At 35.7% G+C, this 27,631-nt stretch overlaps 4 protein-coding genes and 1 non-coding gene across 6 annotated transcripts; 3 read left to right on the forward strand and 2 right to left on the reverse strand.

The window, feature by feature from the left end:
- The first annotated feature begins 1,811 nt into the window (after positions 1–1,811).
- LOC121742308 (golgin subfamily A member 6-like protein 6) lies at positions 1,812–4,349 on the forward strand. Its single transcript, XM_042135416.1, has 4 exons — positions 1,812–1,933; positions 2,383–3,569; positions 3,669–3,735; positions 3,969–4,349. The coding sequence occupies exons 2-4, from the start codon at positions 2,440–2,442 to the stop codon at positions 4,098–4,100; spliced, it is 1,329 nt and encodes a 442-aa protein (XP_041991350.1). The 5' UTR covers positions 1,812–1,933; positions 2,383–2,439; the 3' UTR covers positions 4,101–4,349.
- A 3,583-nt stretch (positions 4,350–7,932) lies between these two features.
- On the reverse strand, positions 7,933–8,523 carry LOC121741253 (agamous-like MADS-box protein AGL61). 2 transcript variants are annotated; one of them, XM_042133963.1, is made up of 2 exons: positions 8,173–8,523; positions 7,933–8,142 (listed from the first exon to the last, which is right to left on the reverse strand). In XM_042133963.1, exons 1-2 carry the CDS (start codon positions 8,507–8,509, stop codon positions 8,009–8,011), a joined length of 471 nt encoding a protein of 156 aa, XP_041989897.1. In that variant the 5' UTR covers positions 8,510–8,523; the 3' UTR covers positions 7,933–8,008. The 2 variants fall into 2 exon arrangements, with proteins under 2 accessions (XP_041989897.1, XP_041989896.1); XM_042133962.1 differs by having other exon boundaries at positions 7,933–8,523.
- A 4,138-nt stretch (positions 8,524–12,661) lies between these two features.
- On the forward strand, positions 12,662–20,485 carry LOC121742069 (protein VACUOLELESS1-like). Its single transcript, XM_042135096.1, has 15 exons — positions 12,662–13,589; positions 13,844–14,134; positions 14,719–14,858; positions 15,545–15,650; positions 15,757–15,849; positions 16,243–16,332; positions 16,621–16,734; positions 16,870–16,977; positions 17,102–17,175; positions 17,269–17,323; positions 17,793–17,968; positions 18,980–19,109; positions 19,256–19,358; positions 19,889–19,986; positions 20,072–20,485. Exons 1-15 carry the CDS (start codon positions 12,816–12,818, stop codon positions 20,234–20,236), a joined length of 2,517 nt encoding a protein of 838 aa, XP_041991030.1. The 5' UTR covers positions 12,662–12,815; the 3' UTR covers positions 20,237–20,485.
- Positions 20,486–20,718: 233 nt separating this feature from the next.
- LOC121740996 (cytochrome b561 domain-containing protein At2g30890-like) lies at positions 20,719–22,353 on the forward strand. The gene is made up of 4 exons (XM_042133674.1): positions 20,719–21,028; positions 21,115–21,276; positions 21,719–21,867; positions 21,942–22,353. The coding sequence occupies exons 1-4, from the start codon at positions 20,927–20,929 to the stop codon at positions 22,219–22,221; spliced, it is 693 nt and encodes a 230-aa protein (XP_041989608.1). The 5' UTR covers positions 20,719–20,926; the 3' UTR covers positions 22,222–22,353.
- A 170-nt stretch (positions 22,354–22,523) lies between these two features.
- TRNAR-ACG lies at positions 22,524–22,596 on the reverse strand. Its single transcript has one exon. It is a non-coding gene; the product is annotated as a tRNA-Arg (tRNA).
- Positions 22,597–27,631: the final 5,035 nt, after the last annotated feature.

Here is a 27,631-nt window from a genome sequence, read left to right on the forward strand (position 1 = left end):
TTATATTTCTAATAATGTTGTTGGTAAGATTTTTTAATCTTACTTAGAGAGTTAAAAACTACCAAAGAACCAAGATTTTTAATTACCTAAATATGCAATATACATGATTAGGCTTGATTCCTACTCAAGTCTAAACTCAAAATTAGTTACTTGTTAATCTGATTAATTAATTATTAAACAAACTATATGTTAATCGAATTAATGTTACATCTAAGGTTGAGCAATATAACTCTATCAATGTCAAACAAAGTTTAATGATTCACTTAGGCAAATAATAAGCATATTTACTATGATTCGACTTCATACCAGCTGCAAGGGACAAATTTGAGTTGATGTGTTGTTTTCAACTTGAACACATCATACAAATTAATTCTAATAAAAGTTTTAGCAAGTTTTATCACTTTAGAATTTCACAACCAATAATCTAATTGTGGGTTAAAACATGTGTTAATAAAGTGAAGTAGGAGATTAAAGTATTAATATTTTAAAAGAGAATGTATCACTTAACATCTCAATATGGAATGCGAACCCTTACTTTATTATTAGGAAGGGAAGTAGTAATAATTATTTTGAGGAGTATAATAAATAAATAAATAAATAAAACTAAGCTAAATAAAGTTATTGCTTTATGAATAGATGGATTACTTTTTTTAAAAAAAAAATTAATCATTTTAAAATTGAGATTATAAAAAATGTTAATGTTATATATTATGTGAACGTCACTCTCGTTTAGTCTAGATTATTATTACTATAGTTAAGTTTGGATTATTAATGTGTTTGATGCACTTGGTGTGATTAATTCCTAAAAAATTTGTTATTGACAAATTTAATTTTATAAAAATCAAAATTTAATTTATTTTTAATCATTTATTTGAAATTATAAAAAAATAATACATTAAACTTTAATTTTTAAATCAATGTATATAATAATTAATACTACCTCCATCCCAGTCACATTTTATTTTTATCATAAATGGTAAGTAGTCCACACATTCTACCAACTTATTTCACTCACATTTTATTATAAAACTAATAATATAAAGTGAGACACATAGTCTACTAATTTATTCAACTCACTTTTCTTTACATTTCTTAAAACTCGTACCTACACCAAATGTGACTCCTATTATGGGACGGTTAGCACTAATTTTTGTGTTATTAGAATCAAATAAATAAATAAATAAAGCTACATTAAACGTGATATAAACTAATGTTACCCAAGCAAAATAAACTAAGTCCTATAAAAATAAACATTATTTTAATTCTTGTTCGTCCTATAAATATTAGTCCAATTTTATTTTGGGGAAGTTTTTTTTTCCTATAATAATATGAGAATTATTCTTTACTAATAAAATTTCATTTTTTCTTTTTATCTCTTTTATTTTATTAATTATATATATTAAAATTCGTAGAGTCAAAAAAATGTACTTCCTCCGTCTCCCATTAATTGACACCAATTTTCTTTTTCGTCTGTCCTTCACTAATTGATACCGTTACTTTTTACTAATTTTAGTAATAGATCTCACATTCCACTAACTCATGCTACTCACATTTTAATATAAAATTGATATATAAAAGTAGAATCCATATTTTATTAACTTTTTTCCATCCACTTTCTATTAAATTCTTTAAAATTTATGTTAAGTCAACCGATGTCAATTAAGATGAGATAGAGAGAGTATATTGCTAAGGACTATACGTAGGAGTATTTTTGTAGGAGTCCACTCAAAAGCCCAATTCTAGTACTCCACTCAAAAGCCCAATTCTTTTCCTTTTCCATTTCGATTTTAACTATTGGGAGAATCCAATCGTGCTGCACAGTGTTTGATTAGTCCATAAAGCCCTAATATCAAATTTGCCAAGAATGATCTTAACATACTGAATTTGTTTTAGCAAAAGAACCTAATTCTGAGCTGGAATTCCTACTCCGCCGGTAATATCTTCCCTTTTTATCTGCAATTCATCATTTACGAATTCTCAAATTTTTATTTTGACATATAGATATCAACTGCGGGTGAATTTGTGCGTATGCTTAGCTCTTTCTGTTCATCATTGCATTTTATCGGAGTATTTTGGCTGTTGAGTGATATGCAACTGCTTTATCTATGATTTTCAGTTAATAGTGTTGCATTTCGGTTTTCAATTTGGGAATATTGTAGCTTACTTGTTTCTTTTTATCAGTTGCCGACTAAGTAGGCTTTCTGTCTTTATAGGGAACCTTTAGTTGTGTTACATTTTACTCTTAAAAAACAATCAAAATAGCTGTATTGCTGTGTGATTGAAGAATCTGCTGCTGTTAAACTAGACTAGATCATTGTTTTGTGAAGTTGTTTGACAAATTTATTGTCTGTCTAATCACTATAATGATATCATATTGCACAGAGCTGTTAGCTTGTAAGCTGCGGTGAGATCACATAAGAAGGTGCTGTTTCTGCTGAAATGGATTGGTCAGAAAATAATTTGTGCATAAAATGTAATAAAGGTGGGAATGTGCTGCTTTGCAATGGAAAGGGGTGTCCTTTAGCTGTTCATGAAGGGTGTTTGGGCTGTCCAGCTAGAGTAGATGATGCAGAGCGCTTCTTTTGTCCCTATTGTGGGTACAAGCAAGCTGTTGCAGAGTCGCGTAAAGCTAGGGAATGTGTTTTGGCAAGAAAGAAAGCTTTGTTGATTTTTATGGGTGGCAGTGTAATAGATATGGGAGAAGATAAGACATTTGCGGACAATAGGCTTAATCAATCAAAAATTGTTGATGCAGATGATGGTAAAAGTAAGTCTAAAAATGATGGAATTATTGATCGACCTTATCTACTTGGTAAAGATGGAAAGATTGGCACAACAGAAGAGGATTCTGAATCTTCTGCTGGCTCTGAAGGTGATCCTTCACTTATGATGAATGGGGAAAATGGTAATGGAACCGTGGAAGGAAAACAGATTCAGGAAGAGGAACGTGAAGCTTCTGAAGAAAAGAAAAATATTCAGGAAGAGGAGCGCGAAGCGTCTGTAGAAAAGAAAAATATTCAGGAAGTGGAGCATGAAGCGTCTGTAGAGAAAGAAACTATCCAGGAAGAGGAACGTGAAGCGTCTGTAGAGAAAGAAAATATTCAGGAAGAGGAGCGTGAAGCGTCTGTAGAGAAAGAAAATATCCAGGAAGAGGAACGTGAAGCTTCTGTAGAAAAGGAAAATGTTCAGGAAGAGGAATGCGAAGCTTCTGTAGAAGAAAATATCCAGGAAGAGGAACGTGAAGCTTCTGTGGAAGAAGAAAGTATTCAGGAAGAGGATTGTGGAACTTCGTCTGCTTCCACTGACCGAGACCTCTCACTTAATAGGGGTCCAAGAGCTAAGAGAGGATCAAAAAGGCGCAAGCCCATAGACAAAGAGCCCAAAACTGTTTCAGCACAAAGTAAATTTCGCAAACAGCCTGATAAGAAGAAGCAGGCATCTACCACTTTGACTCTTACCAAGAGATCCACTAGGATATCATCTTCGGCTATGGGAACTGGAAAAGTAGTGAGGGAAGAATTTGCTTCTCCTAGCAGTTTGAGAAAACATGAAAAACCATCAGAAAAATCGTAAGAATACTTAAATTACTGGATATATGTTTATGCTTGTGCATTTTTGCCTTTTCTTGTATATCCTTACTGATAGGCACTGATTGCTTCGTGTGCTAGTGACACATTTAGCAGCGGGAAACGTAGGAAAGTGGTGTGGATGGAGGAAGAAGAAGAAGCACTCAGGGTAAATGTTGGAATTCCAATTAATTCTTTGAGGATTATATCATAAATCTGCAAGTGGAACCATATCTATCCATTCCTTTGATAACCAATGCAGCTCTATCAATCTTTATAAATGCAAGTGGATCTTCAAATCATTGAATTGTTTTAGTATCTTATGCCTTCGTGTTCACACATCACTATTCTTTGCGTACATCTTTGGCTGAGTAATTTAATTAACGATTCTTGTTGCTATAGGAAGGAGCAAAGAAACATATGGATGAAGCGAAAATCCCTTGGAAAAAAATCTTGGAAGAGAGCAGTAAGTTCGACCCTACTCGGACTCCAAATGATCTTAAGAATAGATGGAGGATCGTGAAATTTGCGTAGTTTGGCTACTTGGAGGATGGTGATGAAGGTATATATGGACAGAAAGGCTCTTAGCTCTCAAATCTCTTCCTTGTATGACATCTTTTGCTTGCTCTTGTCAGTGGTCTACTTTTTTGATTAATTTGTGTCCATTGATGGGTGAGAGCTGCTAATTAACTCTTATTTTGACTTAAGTCATCCATGTAATGAGTGAAACTGCTGATGAACTCTGGGATGCTATCAATGAAATTAACTTTAATTACAATGTTATGTCATATTAGTATTTTGTCTCAGATTTCATATATTGTAAACAAAAATTTCAGATGACTATTGTTTATGTATCATAAAATTAGCCCAAAAAGAAACATTGTTTTTATATATACCATATATTTATAGTCCAAATAAGGATATAGCAATCCTATTTTAAATCTTTTCATTAAAATTCTTCCAAATAAAATTAATGAATTTTATCATGTCAACACCGTTATCTACAACCACAAAAGAAACGGCAGCAAGATTAAAAATGAAAATATCGAAATTAATAACTCTAAGATCAGAAAAAATATTGGTATTTATTTCAGAAAACATAACACTACAATTTTTGTATAGATGTAACGCAATTTTTAATGCATCATTCGAGGAAATCAAATTTCTGTATTCGTTATAAGAATGTTTGTAATATAATTTTTTGCCCCACGCAGTATATTTTTGTAATACTACATTTTATTGAGATGAAACTATAACAGAGACCTATTAATCTATCAGTTAAATATATTCACCAAATTATAACAAAATTATGTCATTATGTCTATGTTGTACTACTTCTTTCGTCTATAAAAAAATAGTCACTGAAAAAATACTCGTAGTCACATATTTAAATATAAGTTTGTTCACTGAAAATTATCTCATACCCCATACCTCCATGATAAAATATATAGATGTTATGTATAAGACTATTTTTTTATGGATGAGAGAAGTATACTATAATTAAGTGCTATTTTCTATTCCCAACTATGTGTTCCGGCTAAAAAATCATTTTCCCACTAAAATTGACAGTAATTCAATTTATTGAACTTGATAATATAACTTATTTTTGGACTAAAGACTAAGAAATTGAATTTTAGTTTAATTTTGCTAATATTACCTTGTCCAATAACACATGCCCCAATCAAAACAATTTCTTATTTGACTTAACCAAATAATAAGGTGCAAACATGATAATGGAACGTAATTAAGTTGGTATTTGGTAACACGATTTTTCCTCAATTAATAGAGCAGAGGTTCAAGTAACCACGATCACAAGAATAATGAAAAATCACTATTGATCCTTTAAACAAAAGTTGATATTCAAAAAATAGTTTTGGTCTTTTAAATTCATAAGCTAGAGCTTAGAAGTGATTTGTCAAACTTCAATAAAGATCTCATAACTCAATTCTAGTCTTCCAAATGTGTTCCAAGCATCAGTTATGCTCTTTCAACCTCTAAAAAATATTGCAATCAATCAAGATTCTGACGCTGACATGACTTGATGATTGACGTAGGTGGATGGACGTATCATACGTCAACCAAAATAACATCATAAATTAAATAATGTCACTTGATGTACTATATTTCTTCCTGTTTCTCGTTTTCTCCCTTCTATCTCGTCTTCCTTAATATAAATCGCAATTCAACAAATAAAATCAATTATTTTGTAAAATAAGACTTCGTTTCTATAATATGACCGCGTTTTGACTAAAAATACATACAAATCACCTTTTGATAATTAGAATTATATGAATCAAATCCCATCCTTTTGACTAAAACACCGAACGTCACGGTTTACAATATACATTCATTCAAAACGACATCATTTTTATATACGTCCAGTTTGTCCACCTATATAATACTGCATGCCATGTTGAATTCAATTTAAGGAAAAATCGAACTCGTGGAAAATTTATTGCATGTGTAAGTTCTTGATATAAGCGATCAAGTTGTAAGTTCATGGAAAATAACAAATTACTGCCAAAGTTTATATTTATTGATCATTTCCCTAATTTTTAATTACAAGTTTAGGAGTAAGTATTTCCTATATCCATCAATCCGCACACACTCACAACTGATAAAATCAAATAACAAGCATATAAAAAATGCGACGATGATTTCATATATTTTGGAAATAAAAAACCAAAAATATTGAAATAATTCATCCAAACATTTTATTGGGTTTATTTACTAAATAATACTATCTCTGTCCCACAATAAGAGTTACATTTTGTCATTTCGGTCCGCCACATAATAAGAGTCACATTTCATTTTTTTCATAAATGATAAGTAGGATTCACATTTCACTAACTCATTTCACTCACATTTTATTATAAAAACAATATAAAAAAGTAGGCCACATATTTCACTAACTTTTCCAACCCACTATTCTTTCATTTCTTAAAACGCATGCTCACACTGAACGTGACTCATATTTTGGGACGGAGATAGTAAATAAATACTCCCTCCGTCCCACATAATTTGACCAAGTTTTCCATTTCGGGACGTCCCACATAATTTGACCCATTTCACTTTTACCATTTTTGGTAGTGGACCTCACATTCCACTAACTCATTCCTACTCACATTTAATTATAAAACTAATATATAAAAGTAGGACCCACATTCCACTAACTTTTTCAACTCACTTTTCATTACATTTCTTAAAACCCGTGCCCGGTCAAAGTGTCCCAAATTATGTGGGACGGAGGGAGTATGTACTCTATAAGTTCGTATAAAGAAGTGTTGGGTTCGAAATCAATAAAGAAGACATAGATCCAATGATTGAGTTGGGCTTACACCATGAAAATGAAATCGACAGGCCCATCTATCGCATATAAAGGAGTTTGAAATGGACTAGTGAAATGCAATTAGCCAATCGGTTAATAAAATGCAATCAAATAAGTACTCAGTCGTCGGTTAAGAATCATATAAGTCGAATTCCATTCTACATATTTGCACGGTATAACTTAATTATATTATGTATAATTTATAAGCAATCGTGTCACGAAAATTAATTTACACATGTATAATTAAATTATTAGGATTGTAGGACGTTTCGCCTTACCACAATGGAAAAAAAATGTGTGGTTTATTTTTGGAAATGAATAGGAGTGCGTAGTCTTTTTTTATCATTAAAGTTAGTATTTCTAATTCAATTTGTCGAACTGACCAAAATTGGTTTAGGTGAAAGATATACTTGATTTGGAATGAGAAATTGGTAAAGTAAGAAAAAAAGAATAAGAAAAAGTGAATAAAGTGTGAGAGAGATGAAAGTGGATAAAAGTACTAGATAAACTTTTCATTTTTGGAAATGAAACTATTTTTTGTAAACACCTAAAATAGAAAAATATGACTATTTTTCGTGTAAGTACTGTTTCAACCGAAAATATTTTTCTTTTTTTATTTTTTCAACTGTCATGTGCACACTTATATCACTTTTTAAAATTTTATTGTCCGATCAGATTAATGTATATTGCTGCTTACAATAGCAATAGTTCCTTCCTCTCTTATTGCAAAAATCACTTTCATTAAGAAAATCTATTTGCATTCAAAGTCATTTTGTTTGAGTCTTCATACATGATAGATCAATCCTAGCTATAACTGATTTCTTTTTTTTGTTGTTGATTCAAAAATTTCATACCTCCTTCTCCGACGCACTTGTCTTCTCCAAATTAGAATATTATAATACTCCATCTCTCTAATTATAACATTCAATCTCATGAATATGTAAATTCTAAGGTTATGTTTGGTACAGTTAATTTGTAACAGTATTGTGATTGTCACAGAAAACAACATGAAAATGTGAAATTGTAGAATCACAAACATAAAAGAAGTCATTGACATTAACATTAACAAGTTCAATTAGTGAATATAAACCCTAATTTTCCGGACATCTCAACTCTAGTCTCTCCCCCAAATCTGATCCAATGTATACGTGGGGATGATTTGATCGTTAATCTTGATCTGATTGGACGAAGAAGCAGCTTCTTGAAGCAAAGGCAGTGCTGTTTTCTCAACCTTTTCCCCAAAATCGTCCTGTGCAGTGCGGATTCCCTCCAGTTCGTGCAGTTCCAAACCCTCGTAGGGTTTCTCCTTGATCTCCTTCTCCGTCGATCGTCTCTTCTCCGCCTCCACCATTTTCATCGCCGCCCCGCACCCGCAGTCGTCGCAGCGGTTGATGAGAGCGGCGGCGGAGGGGTGGCCGAAGGCGTAGAGCTTCTGCGACGGGGACTGCACCAGAATCGCGATTTCCGCACCGCAGAGGATGGAGAGTTCGGCGGCTTTGCGGAAGAGGCCGCCGCGGCGCTTGGTGAAGGCGACTTGCAGGCTTGATTTCTTCTCGATTTTCCTCATCGGGATTTTCCTTCTCCCCAGAGTTTTTTTCCCGTTGGAATTCTCCATTGCTATGATCAAAATAATTGTAATGATGTTGCGTTGTGATTGAAACTAAGCATACCATCTATATTTATAGGCAGTGAAGGGCTTCAAGATTCTGTCTTGATCTCTTCTCTCTTTCCTTTTGTGATCTCAAATTACCATACTTGACCGCGCGCTGCTTTGAGCCGCGGCCAACGCCAATTTTTTCACTACTCCTACTACACTTTTTTTTAATCATTTTTTAACTGATTTAATTTTTATGTAATTTTATATTTCAGTTAATATGATCGATTTATTTATCAATTTCAGATTTACATGTGCTTTGAAATGAGAAAAATATTACGTATTTTTAAATTTTAATAAAATTGGCATTTTCCCATTATTTTGCATGTAAATTAAGATGTATGCAATTGTAAAATGTATGGAAATATGGAATAGGAGAGAATTAAAAATAAGAGTTATAAATAATACCATGAAGCTAGATTTCTGAATAAACAAGCGTCAATAATATTTACCCCCTCCCTCTCGGTGTTAATAATAATAATAATAATAATAATAATAATAATAATAATAATAATAATAATAATAATTGAAAGAAGTACGGATGTCAATTCAAGTTGAAATCTGTCACGCCCGCATTTTCTAATGATAGAAAACATGGTTGATCGCGACTAGGGAAGGATTAAAGAAGCGGGAAAGAAAGGGGAAAACAACGCAACTCGACCATATCTCGAAACAAATGGAAATAGCTCGAATAAAATCAGAGTATCTCAACAATCAACATTCAACAACTCAAAAATGAATATTACCTCAACGATACAAGAACTCAAAAGAAAGACAACTACTTAGCGGAAGCATTTGAGAGAAGGAATATGCCACGTGTGAAGACATGACACATTCTAAACACTTAATTTCTTCAACGGTCTTGCTCAACACCCACCGCACCCGTCACCGCCGAGCTCCAGCTCTCAGCTCCGTTCACCAACCGCCGACGCCAAGCACAAACAGGTACGCCCCTCTCCCTTTTCCCCATTCTAAACCCTTTATTAAGTTTTCTAATAGTTTGATTTCAGTTATTAATGGGCATCAAGAATTGAGGTTGGAAGAAACAAAAAGGCAACATCTAAGCATTAAAGATCGAGGCTTTAATAAATCATTTAACAATTTTCAAGGGTGAATTAAATTCTGGTGGAGGAACTACCGTGAATCATGAATTATGCCAAGAAAAATTGAGGGGAAAAGGCTATACATGTTCGTTCAAGGAATGGACTTCAATGTGCAGGAAGAAAACTTGATGAAACTCACGGCTGCCCTACTCCAGACGTGATGAAAATTTTGTGGGACGGTTTGGGTGTATATATTCACGTATAAATTGTAGATTTGAAACTGATATGGAGTAGTATACTAATTCTGTGGAGATTTGGTTTGTTGGAGAGATTTTAGGGAGTAGAGATATGAATAAATCTTTTGTTGATGGGTTTGGATAACTATATTTGACCAAGTCAACTAGGAAAAGATTTAATTAGATTAATTTGATTTTTTTTTCTTATTTTTTTTTCGGGGTGTTACAATCTACCCACCTTAACAAAAATTTCGTCCCGAAATTTGCTTACGTCCTTCGAATGGTTCACACCTAGCTTGCTCCAAAGTTTCACGCAATTCCAAGAAAAAGTTTCATGGTCGCCTCCATTCGCACTCTCGATCCCCTTGCCTAGTCGTGCCTTAACAAATTAGGGGTTCACCCCAAACTTTCAGATTCTCGCTCGTTTCGTCACTCGGGAAAGTGATAGATTATCTCAACTTAAAACTACGGTTAGCGTGTATTCAATCTAGCCTAAAACATAAGCACTCTATGTTCGCCTCATACTTCATCATCTCTCATCTCAACATCTACCACAATTAACGTCATTCATACCACAAGATAAACACGCAACATTTTCACATCTCATAGCTAAACACTTTCGCACTTCACATTTGCATTCATAAAATTTTGACACAAAAACTTTCTTCAAACTCTTTCACACTTTCCTAAAATCTCCACATCTCACTTTTAAAGTAAAAGTTTTGACTCAAAACTAAAATATACTTTCGCATCAACTTTCATCCATCGTATAAAACACTACATAGAATAACGCATCATACTTTGCACCACATAACATAAATATCATCATACTTCCATAGCTCAATTTTCCAAACGAAAAAGTTAAAACTATTTTTCTCGAAACTCAAAAATTTTCGAATAATTCATAAACACAGTATTTCCATTGATCAATTTTTTTTATAAAAGATAAATCACCCCATTGCATAACATACATCTTTCTATCACCATAGATTTTCATCTTCTCGCAAAACACACACCCACATATATATACCATAGCTCCTCTATCCCATTGTAAAACATACTTTGTTTTCATAACCATAGCTCTTCTCATCTCATTTCCAGAAAACTTTCTTATAAAAAATTTTCATAAAATAAATTACCTCTTTCTTGATTGAGCGTGGCAAAGCGGGTTGTTGAGCCTTCAATGCATAATTATTATTATCATTATTATCATTATTATTATTATTATTATCACTATTATTTTAGTCTAGCGAAACAAGTCTAGACTAAGACTGAAAAAGACTCTCGGGTCCAGAGCGGAAAGAAAAATTGCTCTGATACCACTTTGTCACGCCCGCATTTTCTAAGGATAGAAAACACGGTTGATCGCGACTAGGGGAGGATTAAAGAAACGGGAAAGAAAGGGGAAAACAACGCAACTCGACCATAGCTCGAAACAAATGGGAATAGCTCGAATAAAATCAGAGTATCTCAACAATCAACATTTAACAACTCAAAAATGAATATTACCTCAACGATACAAGAACTCAAAAGAAAGACAACTACTTAGCGGAAGCATTTGAGAGAAGGAATATGCCACGTGTAAAGACATGACACATTCTAAACACTTAATTTCTTCAACGGTCTTGCTCAACACCCACTGCACCCGTCACCGCCGAGCTCCAGCTCTCAGCTCTGTTCACCAACCGCCGACGCCAAGCACAAACAGGTACGCCCCTCTCCCTTTTCCCCATTCTAAACCCTTTATTAAGTTTTCTAATAGTTTGATTTCAGTTATTAATGGGCATCAATAATTGAGGTTGGAAGAAACAAAAAGGCAACATCTAAGCATTAAAGATCGAGGCTTTAATAAATCATTCAACAATTTTCAAGGGTGAATTAAATTCTGGTGGAGGAACTACCGTGAATCATGAATTATGCCAAGAAAAATTGAGGGGAAAGGCTATACCTGTTCGTTCAAGGAATGGACTTCAATGTGCAGGAAGAAAACTTGATGAAACTCACGGCTGCCCTACTCCAGACGTGATGAAAATTTTGTGGGACGGTTTGGGTGTATATATTCACGTATAAATTGTAGATTTGAAACTGATATGGAGTAGTATACTAATTCTGTGGAGATTTGGTTTGTTGGAGAGATTTTAGGGAGTAGAGATATGAATAAATCTTTTGTTGATGGGCTTGGATAACTATATTTGACCAAGTCAACTAGGAAAAGATTTAATTAGATTAATTTGATTTTTTTTTCTTATTTTTTTTGGGGTGTTACAATCGGTGTCCTGTATGTTAGCTCAAATAACTCGACAATTTTATATGGATAATGTTGAAAATTTATAACTAAAAAAAATAATAATTTGAATGATTTGTGTTTTATTTATTTCCAGCTCAATACTATATTGGAATTTAAATCCAAAAAATTTCATACACATCTGGTTGTTTTTTTTATTTACAAACTAACCCTATGAATATTTTAATTACTCCCTCCGTCCCACAAAGATTGTCTCACTTTGACCGGGCATAGGTTTTAAGAAATGTAATGAATAGTGAGTTGAAAAAGTTAATGGAACGTGAGTCTTATTTTTATATATTAGTTTTATAACGTGAGTAGGAATGAGTTAGTGGAATATGAGGTTCATTACAAAAAATGGTAAAAAATGAAATGAGACAAATTTTGTGGGATGGACAAAAATGAAAAAATGGGATAATCTTCATGGGACGGAGGGAGTATTTGTTTAATTGCCCAACATATTTTCGGGCCGGGATTGGTAAGCCCTGTGACGCGAACCGGGTTAGGCACATATCGGGCCAGCCGAGCCCGGTCATTATACTACTAACCACGACTTTCTCTCTCCTCTTTGTCTCTCACCATCGATTCCTGCAGATCAAATGTGAACCAAATTTCGATTCGATCCGATTCAATTCAATTCTCCCACTTTTTCAGAGATTTAACTGAGTAGAAGCAAACGAAATTGACACTGAATCTCAATTGAGATGGCAGGAGTCTCGGTTGCGGCGGAGTGGCAGCTCCTCTACAACCGCTACTACCGGAAGCCGGAGCTCTACCAGATGGAGTGGAAGCAAGTCGACCTCACGCGCAACAAAGTCGCCTGCGCCCCCTTCGGCGGCCCCATCGCCGTCATCCGCGACGACGCCAAGATCGTCCAGCTCTACGCCGAGTCCGCCCTCCGCAAGCTCCGCATCTTCACCTCCTCCGGCCGCCTCACCGCCGAGACCGTCTGGCGGAACCCCGGCGGCCGCCTCATCGGCATGTCCTGGACCGACGACCTAACCCTAGCCTGCATCACGCAGGACGGTACCGTCTACTCCTACAACATCCACGCCGAGCTCCTCGGGACCTTCTCCCTCGGCAAGGAGTGCTTCGAGAACAGCGTTGTTGAGTGCCTATTTTGGGGGAACGGCGTCGTATGCATCACTGAGGCGTTTGAGATTCTGGCGGTACCGGATTTTAAGATGCCTAAGGCGGTTAAATTGGCGGATTGTAACTTGGAGGAGCTCCCGCATTGTATGGCGGTAATCGAACCTCAGTACACGAAATCGGGCGACGTGGAGGTGCTGCTAGGGGTTGGGGATCACGTGTTGTTGGTGGACGAGGAAGGAGTGCAGCCATTGGCGGCCGGAATTGGGCCGTTGCAGAAGATGGTGTTGTCCAGGAAAGCGGAGTTCGTCGCTTCCTTCACACATGATGGAAGGCTTTTGGTTATGTCCTCGGATTTTTCCAAAGAATTCATTGACTATACTTGTGAGGTATATTGTGCTCTGATTAGCATTTTTGCTCAGCTAATTCAGTACCAATTCACCTGTATTGAGCCTTGAAACATCAGTGACAAATGCACTGTGTTTCTCTGTTTAGCTAAATCAGTACCATTTCAATTGTTTGGACTCTTGCACACATTTATATCACTTTAATATTTTCAGTCTGCCATTTATAAACCTGTTACATTTATGTGCACTCCAGATATACAAAATTTAATGTGTTGTAATACTTCCAACATTTTCAGTCAGCCCTCCCACCAGACCAACTAGCTTGGTGCGGATCAGATGCTGTGTTACTTTACTGGGATGACATGTTGTTGATGGTGGGTCCTTATGATGAGCCAGTACGGTACATATATGATGAGCCAATTATTCTTATTCCAGAATGCGATGGGGTGCGCATACTATCTAACACAAACATGGAGTTTTTACATCGAGTTCCAGACTCTACAGTATCAATCTTTCAGATTGGAAGCACATCACCTCCTGCTTTATTGTATGATGCCTTAGAGCATTTTGATAGGAGAAGTGCGAAGGTAGTTCGTCCTTGCTTTAAGTTTTTAACTATCTCCTTCTATTACACTATTCAGTTAATTGCATTTTCTATGTAATTATTATTTTAAATCTTTATGTACAAACTTGTCTAATTTGTTACCTCAACTTTTTCTATGCTTGCAATAAGTAGAAATGTGGCACATTGCTTTTTGGTTGATTTAAGATAGTTGAAATGAAATACATAAATTGCCAAAAGAGGAAGCATTCCAAAACCGAGGTTCACAGAGATAGTTTTCTCTGCCACAGCAATAGCCTGATCTCCTCGAAGTTTTGTTATATGCTGAACCGATAAAAACTTGGAAGCTATATTACTCTTCTCCTTTAATGCCTAGCCTCTTTATAGAAGTCTTCATACCCTATCTTGTTAGCCTCCCCTACACCTTCACTATTAAGCTGATGTAGTTCTTATTGAAAAGTGAAAAGTTGGAAAAAGAAATCCATCCTTATTAATGTTGAATATGGTATAGTAGACTCATCGAAATGGGACGAGTTTCTTTTGGGATTGTATTCTAAAACTATTCAAGAAATAGTTAACTCTTGAATATTTATATCCTATAATTTGCAGGCGGTTGAGAACTTGAGATTAATCCGCACTTCATTGCCTGAAGCTGTTGAGTCATGTATAGATGCTGCTGGCTATGAATTTGATATTTCACAGCAAAGGACACTACTAAGAGCTGCAAGCTATGGTCAAACCTTTTCTAGGTATATTTAGTGCTGAAATTTGACTCATGTGAATGAATTAAGTTCTCTTTTATCCTATTCGAATTGTGTTAGTGACTAATTTTCATTAGAATAATTATTTGTTGTTAATATGTTGAGTAGGAATTTAATGGAAGTTCCTGTCTTTATTATATTGAGAAGATAACTAGTTAAGGAAAAAATTTTAGTCAGCCTATCTGTGTTGGCAACTTGGCACAAAGCTCTTTAACTATTTATACGAACAAGTTCATGCTTTAAATGTCTCATTTTTGTAGTAGATTACTTGATATTTTTGCACAAGTTGCAAACACCTCTTTCCATTCCTTATATGAGGTGTTATCTACCGTAATTGTTTAAGAAAGGATGAAAAGTAAGCTCTGTTAATATATTGGGGTTTTTTGGTTGGTTATAGACAGTGTCAAGAAAATTTTGACATATTATATTCTTAGTGTTCTACTTTTCGAGATTTTTCAACTCCATACCATCATAAGTAATGAAATCTGAAAGAGTGAACTGAACATTTTTATATTAGTTTATTTGTTTCCATAACCTGGGTTGTGGACTTGTTTGTTGTAGTTTCTTGTATGCAGTTAGTCTAAATTTTGTGCGATACATTGTTGTTCATGCTCCAAAAAGCAATATCTGCAGTTTTTTTTCTTGCTATTGATATCCAGTTGACTATTTGGCAGCCATTTCCGACGTGACAGCATACGAGAGATGTGTCAGATGCTGCGTGTCTTAAATGCCGTACGTCATGTCGATGTTGGAATTCCTCTAAGCCTTCAGCAGTACAAGGTGTTAGGATCTCAGTGCCTAATGCTAAAAATTTTCATGTCCTAATCTAATAGGCCATCTCGCAAAACATTTATTTACTTTATTTTATTCAAATGTTTCTTTGCAGTTACTTACTCCATCTGTTCTAATCAACCGTCTAATTAATGCCCACAAACACCTTCTAGCTTTGCGGATATCAGAATACCTCGGCTTAAGCCAAGTAAGTAATCAATTTCTTGTAATGTATACTTCTTTCTTATAAAAAAATGTAAGGCTTCAAGTTGGTACTGTTTCATACATGTCATTCAGATTGTGTTGTGCTATTGTCTTTTGGCTTCAGTTTTGTATAAGTACTTCTTAAGTCTGATTTATATCTACATAGACTGTATTCTTGGAGAAGTTGGCCCACTTTCTTGTTTAACTTTGACAAGATGCCACTTCCAAAAAGTGATTTATAGTGTGTACATTCTCTTGATGTTTTCATCTTGAGCCCATTAGAAAATTGCTGTTTTTTTAAAGTTGAGGCTTATAATGAGCAATTTGAGAGGAATGTGAGGCATTCATCCCTCAGTTAATTTGCAATGAGATCATTATAAATTTGATGCTTGTATAGGAAGTTGTAATAATGCACTGGACGTGTACAAAGATAACAGCTTCTGCAACAATTCCTGATGCCACTCTTCTTCAGATTCTACTTGACAAGGTCAGTTTTTCAGTAGTCTATGTTTTAGTTATTTCCCAAAAAAATATGATCTTAAGAATCTTTCATGGTATTCAACATATATAGTACCCAGCCGTTCAACTTGCTGACCCAAAGTTTCATGACTAGTTTCATTCACCATGATTGTTGGCTGAAAGATGTACGAGCAGGCAGTTAGTTTAGCAGCAATCTTGTCTTTAAGTATTGCTACATGCAGCTTGATTCTGTAATTCACACCACTTGTTTGGTTGCAAAATGTTTTGTCTAATATCTTCATTTATTAGATCTCAGTTGAAGATATGCAAAGGAATATCTTATGCAGCTGTTGCTGCTCATGCTGATAAGAGTGGCCGTAGGAAATTAGCTGCTATGCTAGTTGAACATGAGCCACGTTCCTCTAAACAGGTCAGCCTTAAGTTGTTTTTCGTATTCCTTTCTATAGACAGGATTATAATTGGCTTGATAATGTTCAACTTTAAAGCTACTTGTTTTTTACTCTTGGGGAACTTCTGTGCCAACATTGACTTATCCATATGTCAGATCCCTCTCTTGTTAAGTATTGGGGAAGAAAATTCAGCACTTGTGAAGGCTACCGAAAGCGGAGACACTGATCTTGTTTATCTTGTCATGTTTCATATCTGGAAGAAGGTGTGTAGCAGTAGTATTGTTTTAGATAAATATTCTCACACATCTATATAGGAGCAAGCTCTAATTTATTTCTAGATGAAAATTCTGGGTCATAATTCATTGATTCACAAGTGAAATATGTCAGAGGCCACCATTGGAGTTTTTTTCAACAATACAGGCTAGACCTCTTGCACGTGATCTGTTTGTCAAATATGCACGGTAGGTAGTACTTATCTTCCCAAATACCATGAGGATGGAAGAAATTTGTTTTATTAATGCAAGTATCCCTCTAATCATTCAATCTTCTTCCAGGTGTTACAAGCATGAGTTCTTGAAGGACTTCTTTTTATCCACTGGGCAACTCCAGGTCAATTAACTTTAACCTGATTCATTTGGTCTTTCTTGCTCATTTGTCATGAATTCACATTTACCTGATCCATGGGCTCTCTTCTTCTTCATTTATTATATACACTCTCAACACGTATAAGGAATTGTTATGGTTATTTCAGATTGATAGGAGAAACTTGATATCATGGCTTTCTTGTCTTTCAAAACTTCCATTCCTATTCATTTCACGTTTCTACTTCAATGATACCTCAGACCTGATAAATTTTTGGTGGGAATTCAATAGTTTTTTTAATGCCTTAGATATTGCATTCTTCCGTGCTGCCTTTGGCAGTTTTTCTGTTTTTGAAGTTTTACTTCTTTTATAGTATGATGTTTTCTGATATTCTATCTTGGCTCTGGTAAAAAGTTCTTTTATGATCCTAAAGCACAATAATTTGCCTCTTCTCTTTTATAACATCTGTAGTAATGAAAGGTTTTATATTTTGCAGGAGGTAGCTTACCTCTTGTGGAAAGAATCGTGGGAACTTGCAAAAGATCCAAGGGACAAAGGATCATCTCTTGGCCCACGCATAAAACTAATTGAAAAGGCTAGTAATCTTTTTGCAGAATCAAAAGAACATATGTTTGAGTCCAAGGCAGCTGAGGAACATGCCAAACTCTTAAGGTAGATTTTGGGTTGGGCACTTGAGAGTTTGTGAATGCCTCCAAAAGTTATTGCCAAAAACTTAGTACTCCCTAGAATTATTGAATAATTATTGTCATTGATCATAACAAACACAAAATATTTGTTATTAATGACAAAAAACAAAAATAGATACTCCCTCCGTCCCACTCTAAGTGATACATTTTCCTTTTTGGGATGTCCTATTCTAAATGACACATTTCTAAATATAGAAACACTACTGTTTCTACTTTTTCCCTCTCTTTACTTTATTCTCTCCACTTTACTCACAAAACAACACTACATAAAATCTTGTGCCGAATTAGAATTGCTCCACTTAGAGTGGGACGGAGGGAGTATTAAACTAAATTGATATTACTTTCAACCGTTTGATATGATATCCACTATAAAACCACCCTAACATGAGTCTATCCTGACATTTCGTGATGGTAGAACTTGTGTGGAATTATGGATTCTATCAATTATGTCGTTCTTCTGATAATGCAACTTTGTTGATGGCCACTGTACTAATTCTAACATATGAATCTCATGTTTTCGTACTACCATTCAGTTTAAAGTAATGGTTTAGTCCTGGATTAGACTCATGAATTTTAATTGTAATTTTTTTGTAATATGAACTGTGGGAAAGCTACATGTCAAGTAACAAATTCAATCTACTACATTAATTAAGAACCCATATAGCTTATAGTAATAATTTCATATCATTTAGGAGGCGTGTTTTTTGAGTGATACAATGGACTGATAAAAATAATCCAAGCTAATCCACTATTTATTTTGATGGCTTGACTGATTTTCAGCTTGTTTGGCCATTGTACCCTTGAAATACTCAATCCTATCTTTAGAACATGTGATATCTAGAACAGGCTTGCTTAACTCAAGCTGTCAAGCAGCATAATTTTATTCTTTGATCCTCTCCTCCGCACACTTTTTTAACCCCTTTCTAGACTTGCTATTTCTATTTAAAATGAACCGTGCATAGTCTTTTATTTGCAGAATTCAACGTGAATTGGAGGTATCAACAAAGCAGGCTATTTTTCTGGATTCAAGTGTCAGCGACACAATTCGCACATGTATTGTTCTGGGCAATCACCGTGCTGCAAATAGAGTTAGAGCAGAATTTAAGGTTTGTATAATCCACATATTGCCACTTGAAGTAACCACAATATGCAATTAACTGTTCTAGGAATACTCTTTCCTTTTCATAGACTGGTAGACGGGTACTTTTTTTTTTGGCACAATTGATTTTGAAATGTCATAATTATAATTTAGGTTTCTGACAAGCGGTGGTATTGGCTGAAATGCTTTGCTCTAGCAACAATTCGAGACTGGGATGCACTGGAAAAGTTTTCGAAAGAGAAGAGGCCACCAATTGGTCAGTCTTATGCGTTCATAGTTTATTTTATGTTCAAAATTGTCCTATCTTCGTCTTATTTTGCCATTCTATCCTCTGTGCTCTGTTCACCTTGTCTTCAATATTCTGCATAATCAGAATATGCTTTGCTTGCTAAGATATGATAACCTTCTAATTCTAAGATAGTAAGATACAATTTGAAAGTGCCGTTGTAATGGTACAGGTCGATTAGATTGACCTTTTCTTATTTTTTTATGCCTTCTAGACTACGCTTGTTTTCTGTGCAGTAATGAGTGATGGATGCAGATTCTTCTGGTGATGCGTGTTTACATTGTTATGCCTTATTGCAAATTTTGCTTGGTTTTTGCATTCATAAGGATAAAATGAGAAATAAATAACATGAAATCATTATTCAATCGTAGTTGGTTTGAAATTTCAGCATATCTTGTGCTAATATATCATGCTTCTGACTCATCTATGAGAAACCTGAAACTTTTTCCTAGTTGGTTCCTTTTTCATGCCATATTAACATATATTCACGCCGTCTCTAGGTTATCGTCCATTTGTAGAAGCTTGCATTGATGCTGGTGAGAAAGATGAAGCACTTAAATACATACCGAAGCTTTCAGATCCGAGAGAGAGAGCTGAGGTAACCACACTAACATGCAAATTTTCACATAGTTTTATTTGTGTCTTCTCTTTTACAAACTGAATGTGCTGTAATTGGTAAACAGGCTTATGCGAAAATCGGGATGGCCAAGGAAGCTGCAGATGCAGCATCCCAATCCAAGGATGGTGAACTGCTGGGGAGATTGAGACAGTCGTTTTCACAGAATGCCGGAGGTTCTTCGATCTTTGATACTCTGCGTGACCGCTTGACGTTCCAAAGCCTCTCTTAGTTCTGTTTGCTCATTTTTACAGTGTGATTTTATTTTTGTTTTTTTTTGGTTCCTTCATTTAATCGTAAGGCTTTTTGTGGTGTGAGAAAAGGCAATAGCGTCCTTGGTTGTATCAGTTTATATACGCTATATAATTGAAACAGTTTATATACGCTATATAATTGAAATTTCTTCACCTGATTTGTAATTTAATTTAAAATATGGATTTGAATCTTGATCTTGTCTGGTTATACACGAGTTTTTGTTTTATGTATTTATCTAAAAATGTTGCAATCATTTATACAAGTAACTTCAAGAAAGACCAACTTCTTAAATTTGGATAAAGTGAACAACTACATACTTCACTGTTTTGATATTTTCTTTTACTTTAGCAACTACATGTCTCTATAGGAATGATTGTCTACAAAAAACAGAAAAGAAAAGAAAAGAAAGAAAGAAAGGTAGATATTTGTTAAAGCTTATATTAAAATACTACACTAAAAAGTTCATGGAGACTATCCCTTCAAAGCAAGATCAAGGCATAGGTAGGAAAACTAGAAACTCATTGCCATGATCACATTTCCAAAAAGAAGTTGGCAAGAAATATTTTAATGATGAGAGAAAGGGAGACTCTACTCTTGTGATTCATCTCCAATCTTCATTTATATATGGTTATAGCCATCTTCATCCTCTCTTACCACATCTACAAACATGTTAGCTCCACACAACCTCCTTTCTCTTGCAGGCTTGCTCCTCTTCAATCTTCTTCCACTAGCTTCATCACTTGATCAACACATCAACATTAATCCACAGGTAATATATATACATACATAGAGTTAATCCTCCATTCCCTTGTCATCACAATTCAAGATTTCAATTCTGTTTCCTTTAATTTGTAGGTGACTCCCAAACTGTCATATGAGATCAAACTCCATGGATTCCTCCTATGGGCTTCTGTTGGTTTCTTGATGCCAATCTCCATACTCATAAAGAGGATCTCAAATGCAAACCCATCTCCCACAAACCTCAGAATCATCTTCTACACTCATGCCATCACCCAGGCAAGAATATCACTTCTCTTCAATTTGATACATTAATTACTACATGCCACATTGTTACAAACCAAACATCAATGCTCTGCCCAAAAGATTAGCCTATCAAGATAGAGAGTCCATTTGGTCTATAAACCTTACAAACCAAACATCAATGCTCTGCCCAAAAGATTAGCCTATCAAGATAGAGAGTCCATTTGGTCTATAAACCTCGCATCTGTACTATTACACAACCAAATATGAAAACTCGTCTCGAAAGACTAGCTTATTCGGTCTATAAATCATCTCAATGATTATTATGATCATGCAACAATCATAATGGAATCTTGCAAGGAAAGAAAAGTACCAACTAACCCTAGTCCCACTCATGATGTTAGTTAGGTACATATATATTAAAGTTCAATGATAACTAACTATCATCACATAACATTGATTAATGTTGTTTCAATAGGTTTGTGCAGTCCTTGTTGCAGCAGCAGGAGGAGTGATATCAATAAAACACTTCGACAACGCATTCACCAACCAACACCAGATAATAGGTCTCCTCTTCTACGCCGCCATATGGTTCCAAACAATGCTCACCATCATGAGGCCACACAGGTAAAATATTAGTCATAAAATGTCACAATGATTTTATTTAGTCACATTTATATATAATATTCTAACATATATAGGGGAAGTAGAGGGAGGAAGATTTGGTATGTGGTGCACTGGCTAGTGGGAATTGCAGCTTCATTGGTGGGAGTGATCAATGTGTTCACTGGCTTACAAGCTTACCATGAAAGAACATTGGAGGATGTAAGAATTTGGACAGCTATTTTTATAGTTGAGCTCTTTTTGGTTCTGCTTGTGTATCTTCTTCAAGAGAAGTGGCACTACTTGGGGCAACATGGCAGCGCGTCGAAGTCGCAGATAGCTCACCACAAGTTGAGTGAAGAAGAGAGCTGTGTTTGAAGCTAGCTAGTGAGTTTCAACTAATATTGTATATGTTTGAAGAGTGAGAAGAATGTAATGAAATTCAACAAGTTACTCATACTAATTGTGTATGTTGCTTTATCTGATGATTATCAGACAATTTTCTGGTTATTTGTGTAATAATAGGGGCTACTTATAAGTAGTAATACTTACTAGTAATAATTAAATAAAACCGGTCTGATTTGATTCAAAATTCAAGGGCAATATGATAACTGAAGATTTAAAGTAATTTGTAATGAGGATTAAAATGAGAATGGTTTGATTGAAATGAAAAAATTAATCGACTCTACTGGGGATCGAACCCAGAATCTCTGGTTCCGTAGACCAGCGCCTTATCCATTGGGCCACAGAGTCCTTGTTGTTGTTGATTATGTAAATATATTTATATTTCTATTACGATTTTGGTTTTGCTAATTGGCCATTAGTTTAACTTGGTGTACAAATTACTAATATTGATTATGTAGACAAATGGTATTATTTATTTCCATTATTTCACATTGTTAATGTTTGCCAACGTTATCAAATAACCATGGGCCTATATACTGGCCAACGGTCTAGAAAACAATATTCGATATTATGAATTTTAATGCAAAATTGATAAAGTAAGAGATGCATGTAAAAAATGATTGAAGTATTATTGATAGAAAATGAAAAACCCTACAAAGAAAAACTTACCATAAATAGAAACAAATTAATTCGAGTAGAATTTGTTTTCTAATCATGAAACTGATCATATGCAGGATTTCATTGCTAGGAAGTACTCGCTAAATATGACATTTACCGAGCACAATAGCGACCAGTAAGGTTTCGGAACATTCCCCTCCCTTGGTTGAACTACTTGTGCTCGGTAACATGGACACATGCACTTCCCTAAGCATATGTCATAGTCGCTAAATAGTGCTCGGTATTCGATCTCTTTTAGTGCATGTTATGTAACCCTAATTCTTAAATTTCGAGGAGATTCAGAAGCTATGTTTGCAGTATGTCAATAAGCAAACCTCCAAAACAAACACGAGTTAATATGAAAAATTTAATTCACAGTAAACTATTTATCATCACACAAAATCATACATCCCTAATCTCCTACAGTACATGATCACATCCTCTTAATATACTGACATACCAACACTATAATAACACTACACAAATGTTTGATTAACTTAAATGTTTATACTCTAATTATGAATTGATAGATCGATGGTGTTACAAAATTATAAACTTGTTACATGCATCGTGTATTTTGTTGACCTAATTAAAAGGACCTTGAGTTGTGAACTACCAAAACCTTTAAAATATCAGTCAGAATTATTGCAAAACATATCTTATAATTAATTAGGTGTATATTCCCTCTACTTATATTCCTTGAATTGATGTTGTTTGATGAGTTTTTTAAAAGTTATTAGTATCTATTTAATAATTAGATAAAATTTAATTTGTAGTCTTATAGCAATACAAAGTTTGGAGTTTGTAAACGTGGGAGTGTGTGGACATAAATGTTAATTCTTGAAGCTGAGGTTGTGGGAAAATGACACAATCTCTGAAAAATGAAAATAGTTTTATTTAATTTGTATGGTGTGAGGTAGACCAACATCTAAGGCACGCAGATGAAACTATTCACTACTTTGTCATTTTCTTCATTATATTCTTACATTATCAAAACACACCCACATCCACATGTGTGTGTATGTTTAAGGTGAGATAGAAAAATTATACAGTATTATATTGAAGAGAAAAAAAGATGAAGATGGACATAAAATATGAACACATCTTCATTTCAGATTTTTTTATTTTATTTTATCGAGGTTTGATAGAAAAAAAAGGACGAAATGGACAATATATATGACCTTTCAATAAAAGTATCAAACATGAGAATTCACTAATATTGAGACTTTACTATAGTGCGTAACAATTAGGATATATTTGTTTTAAAGAAAAAAAGCATAGGAATTTAGATACTTCATTAGGTTTGAAATGTGAAAATTAACAAACTAATCATCATTGTAATAGTAATATTAAAGTATGATGATGATAATGATAATGATAATGATAAATAATAAGAGGAAGTCCATTCAATTAGGTATATAAAATTATAAATACAGTATCCAAATCTAGAATTTTGGCTGTGGCTGTCTTTCCCCTATTTATATTTTTCTCCATTGAGAGGGAGACTTTTATTATTAATGTAGCCGTTTCATTAATATGAACGTTTTAATAAAAAAAATTATTGCGTAAAGTCCTCACTTTTTTGGATAAACATATCTCCAATCGAAAATGACTAAGCAAGTAATTCAAAAACAACCAAACATAACATGAATTCACAATCTATCATATGTCTAATGCCAACACACAAATCAACAAACAATTAAAGGAGCACACACACTCCTTCAAACTAGCATATAAAAAACATTGCCCGCACGGGCTTAACTCAGTTGGTTCCTGGGTGGTAGATTGTCCCTAAGCAGACAGGATCGAATGCTGGCAGCCGCAGTGTGGGAGTTTCACCACTGTGGTGGCTCCTTGTGTGCTGGTTACCAGTGTAAGTTCCTCCCACCTAATGGGCCGCTGAGGTACCGTGTTTGAACCCCTCCATAGCGATGTCGGGCCGGGTTATGGGGGCGCCTGGGGTGAGCGAATCACCTTTTGTCCCTAAGCATATAAAAAACATAGCAAATCCACGGCACTAAACAACAAAATCGAAGACAAGAAATAGGTCACTTTTTCGGTGGTCTTTGATTGCAACCAGCTTCGTTCTATGTTTCTTATCCGACCCGACCCGACCCGACCCGACCCGACCGTCTTAATCTTTTTGAAGCTCGTGTGGCAGAAACTATAGTGGTGTGTTTTCAACCAGTAGACTATGAATGTCTTTCATGTTTACATTGAATATAATTATTTATTAACTTAAATGAATTAGAAATATCGTCGTGGGAATTATGTGATAGAAATCCATGGGTTCCATCCTAAAACCAATTGATGATAGGAGGAGGGGCCCATGAGACTTATATACTAGTTTCAGTTTTATCTTGACACCGATGTGGGACAGTTATATGTTATATTTTTAGTTTCAATTGCCAACACCCTCCCTCAAACCCTTCAAGATGAACCTTGGAGGGGTTGGACTTTTTTCTAATCGATTGGACAATCGGTCCAATTTTTTTCGATCGGTTGGGACCACTTGGCCCAAATTTTCAGTCCAGTTATACTGTTGGGTCAGTCATTTTTTTTCGGTTTCAGCCTCGGCACTTGAGAGTGCCACTACCTTCTGCTTCTTACTTCTCCAAGTAACTAAGTTTCCACCAACGAAGGTGAAGTATCCTCCGGTGGATCGTTTGTCCATCAAATTCCCTGCCCAGTCGGCATCAGTATACCCGTGAATGTATAGGTGCCCATTCTTCCGAAACAGCACCCCATGTCCGGCAGTTCCTTTTAAGTATCGTACCACTCTCAGCGCTGCTTCCCAATGTTCTTCTTGAGGACTGTGCATAAATTGGCTGAGGACTCCTATAGCGTAGGCAATGTCTGGTCTAGTATGGGATAAGTAGATGAGTTTCCCAACGAGTCTCTGGTATCTTCCCCGGTCAGTAGGTTTTGCTCCTTTTATGAGTTGGAGCCCGTGATTCTGAACGATTGGAGTGTCTGCTGGCCTACAGTCCAACATTCCTATCTCTGCCAACAGATCCAGTACATACTTGCGTTGGCTGATGAAGATCCCTTTCCCAGATCTAAGAACTTCGATCCCAAGGAAGTATTTGAGGTCACCCAGATTCTTCATTTCAAATTCCGCAGCTAGGTGTTCCTTTAGTCGCTCTATCTCAGCGTCATTATCTCCAGTAATAATCATATCATCAACGTAAATTATCAAGCAAGTAATCTTCTCACTTTCTCGTTTGATGAAGAGTGTGTGATCAGAGCTACTCTGTTGATACCCATATTTCTTCATTACTTCTGTAAATCTGCCGAACCAAGCCCTTGGAGATTGCTTCAACCCGTATAGGGTTTTCTTCAACTTGCACACCTTCTCTCGCCCGAATTCTTCTGAGAATCCTGGTGGAGCTTCCATGTAAATCGGGTCTTTCAATTCTCCATGAAGGAAAGCATTAGTGACATCGTATTGGTGGAGGGGCCAGTCTTTATTCGCCGCGATGGATAGGAGTACTCTTACAGTATTTATTTTGGCAACTGGAGAAAAAGTTTCAGAGTAGTCGATACCTTGAGTTTGAGTGTACCCTTTCGCTACTAGTCGGGCTTTGTATCGTTCAATGCTTCCATCTGGTCTCCGTTTGATGGTGAAGACCCATCTGCACCCTACTGTATGCTTCCCCTCGGGTAGTGAACTGATCTCCCAGGTATGATTTCTCTGCAAGGCTTTCATCTCAACTAGCATCGCGTCCCTCCAATGTTTGTTTTTTCTGGCTTCTTCAAATGTGCGAGGTATTTCTTCCTCGTACAGTGCAGTTTGGAATGCCCTTGCCATTTTGGAAATGTTAGCTTCAGCAAAGCTTGCTATTGAGTATCTACTCCTTCTGCCGATCCTTTCAGGTGAATATCTTTTTGGAGGAATTCCTCTTGTGCTGCGTAGCGGAAGTACGTATTGTCCTGTGTCTTGATCAATGGTGGTTTCTTCCTCTGTATCAGGGGGGTTAGGTGTAACAATCACATCCTCAGAATATGTATCAGAGATTACCTCGGATTCCGGTGCGGTTGGATCAAAGGAGGATGGCACCGGAGGAGTCGAAGAGCTCGCTTCTGTAGATGAAATTGACTCATGGATGGTACCAACTTGCTCTGGTGGTCCCGTATGGAAGTGACTTGGTACATGCCACCGAAGGGAGTCGCTTTCTTGGGTCTCCCCCTGTCTCTCACTCTCCCCCTGAGTCCCAAGGTGGTAATAGAATTCTGTTTCGAGGAAGTTACAGTTCATGGTAGTGATCATTCTTTTCGTTTTAGGGTCATAACATCTATAGCCCTTTTGATTGATCCCATACCCTATAAACACACACTTAATTGCACACGGGGAAAATTTGGTTCTTTCTTGTTTTGGGACGTGTACATAGACAGTGCAACCGAAAATTTTTGGAGGAAGGGATAAAGCTGCAGGGATTTGTGTTAAGGTAGCCAGATGATCTAAGGGGGTTTTACGATGCAGTGTTTTTGTGGGAAGACGATTGAGAAGGTAGATAGAAGTTGCAACGGCTTCGGGCCAAAAAACTGGTGGGACTTTGGAATAAAAAAGGAGCGCTCGAGTCATTTCCAGGATGATCCTATTTTTTCTTTCTGCTACCCCGTTTTGTTCTGGTGTGTGTGGACATGAGGTTTGGTGGATTAACCCGTTATCTCTGAAAAACTGAGACATAGAATTATTCACGAATTCTCCCCCCCCCCCGGGTTG

This window comes from Salvia splendens, chromosome 7 (genome assembly GCF_004379255.2).
Source record: "Salvia splendens isolate huo1 chromosome 7, SspV2, whole genome shotgun sequence".
Classification (NCBI taxonomy): Eukaryota; Viridiplantae; Streptophyta; class Magnoliopsida; order Lamiales; family Lamiaceae; genus Salvia; species Salvia splendens.

Coding starts and splice junctions, on each gene's coding strand:
- LOC121741253 (XM_042133962.1), bottom strand. CDS start 8,509: ATGGAGAATTCCAACGGGAAAAAAACTCTGGGGAGAAGGAAAATCCCG.
- LOC121742069 (XM_042135096.1), top strand. CDS start 12,816: ATGGCAGGAGTCTCGGTTGCGGCGGAGTGGCAGCTCCTCTACAACCGC. Junction 14,135..14,718: donor TTGATAGGAGAAGTGCGAAG/GTAGTTCGTCCT, acceptor TATAATTTGCAG/GCGGTTGAGAACTTGAGATT. Junction 15,850..16,242: donor AATACCTCGGCTTAAGCCAA/GTAAGTAATCAA, acceptor ATGCTTGTATAG/GAAGTTGTAATAATGCACTG.
- LOC121740996 (XM_042133674.1), top strand. CDS start 20,927: ATGTTAGCTCCACACAACCTCCTTTCTCTTGCAGGCTTGCTCCTCTTC. Junction 21,029..21,114: donor ACATCAACATTAATCCACAG/GTAATATATATA, acceptor TTTAATTTGTAG/GTGACTCCCAAACTGTCATA. Junction 21,277..21,718: donor ACACTCATGCCATCACCCAG/GCAAGAATATCA, acceptor TTGTTTCAATAG/GTTTGTGCAGTCCTTGTTGC.
- LOC121742308 (XM_042135416.1), top strand. CDS start 2,440: ATGGATTGGTCAGAAAATAATTTGTGCATAAAATGTAATAAAGGTGGG. Junction 3,570..3,668: donor GAAAAACCATCAGAAAAATC/GTAAGAATACTT, acceptor TTCGTGTGCTAG/TGACACATTTAGCAGCGGGA. Junction 3,736..3,968: donor AAGAAGAAGAAGCACTCAGG/GTAAATGTTGGA, acceptor TTGTTGCTATAG/GAAGGAGCAAAGAAACATAT.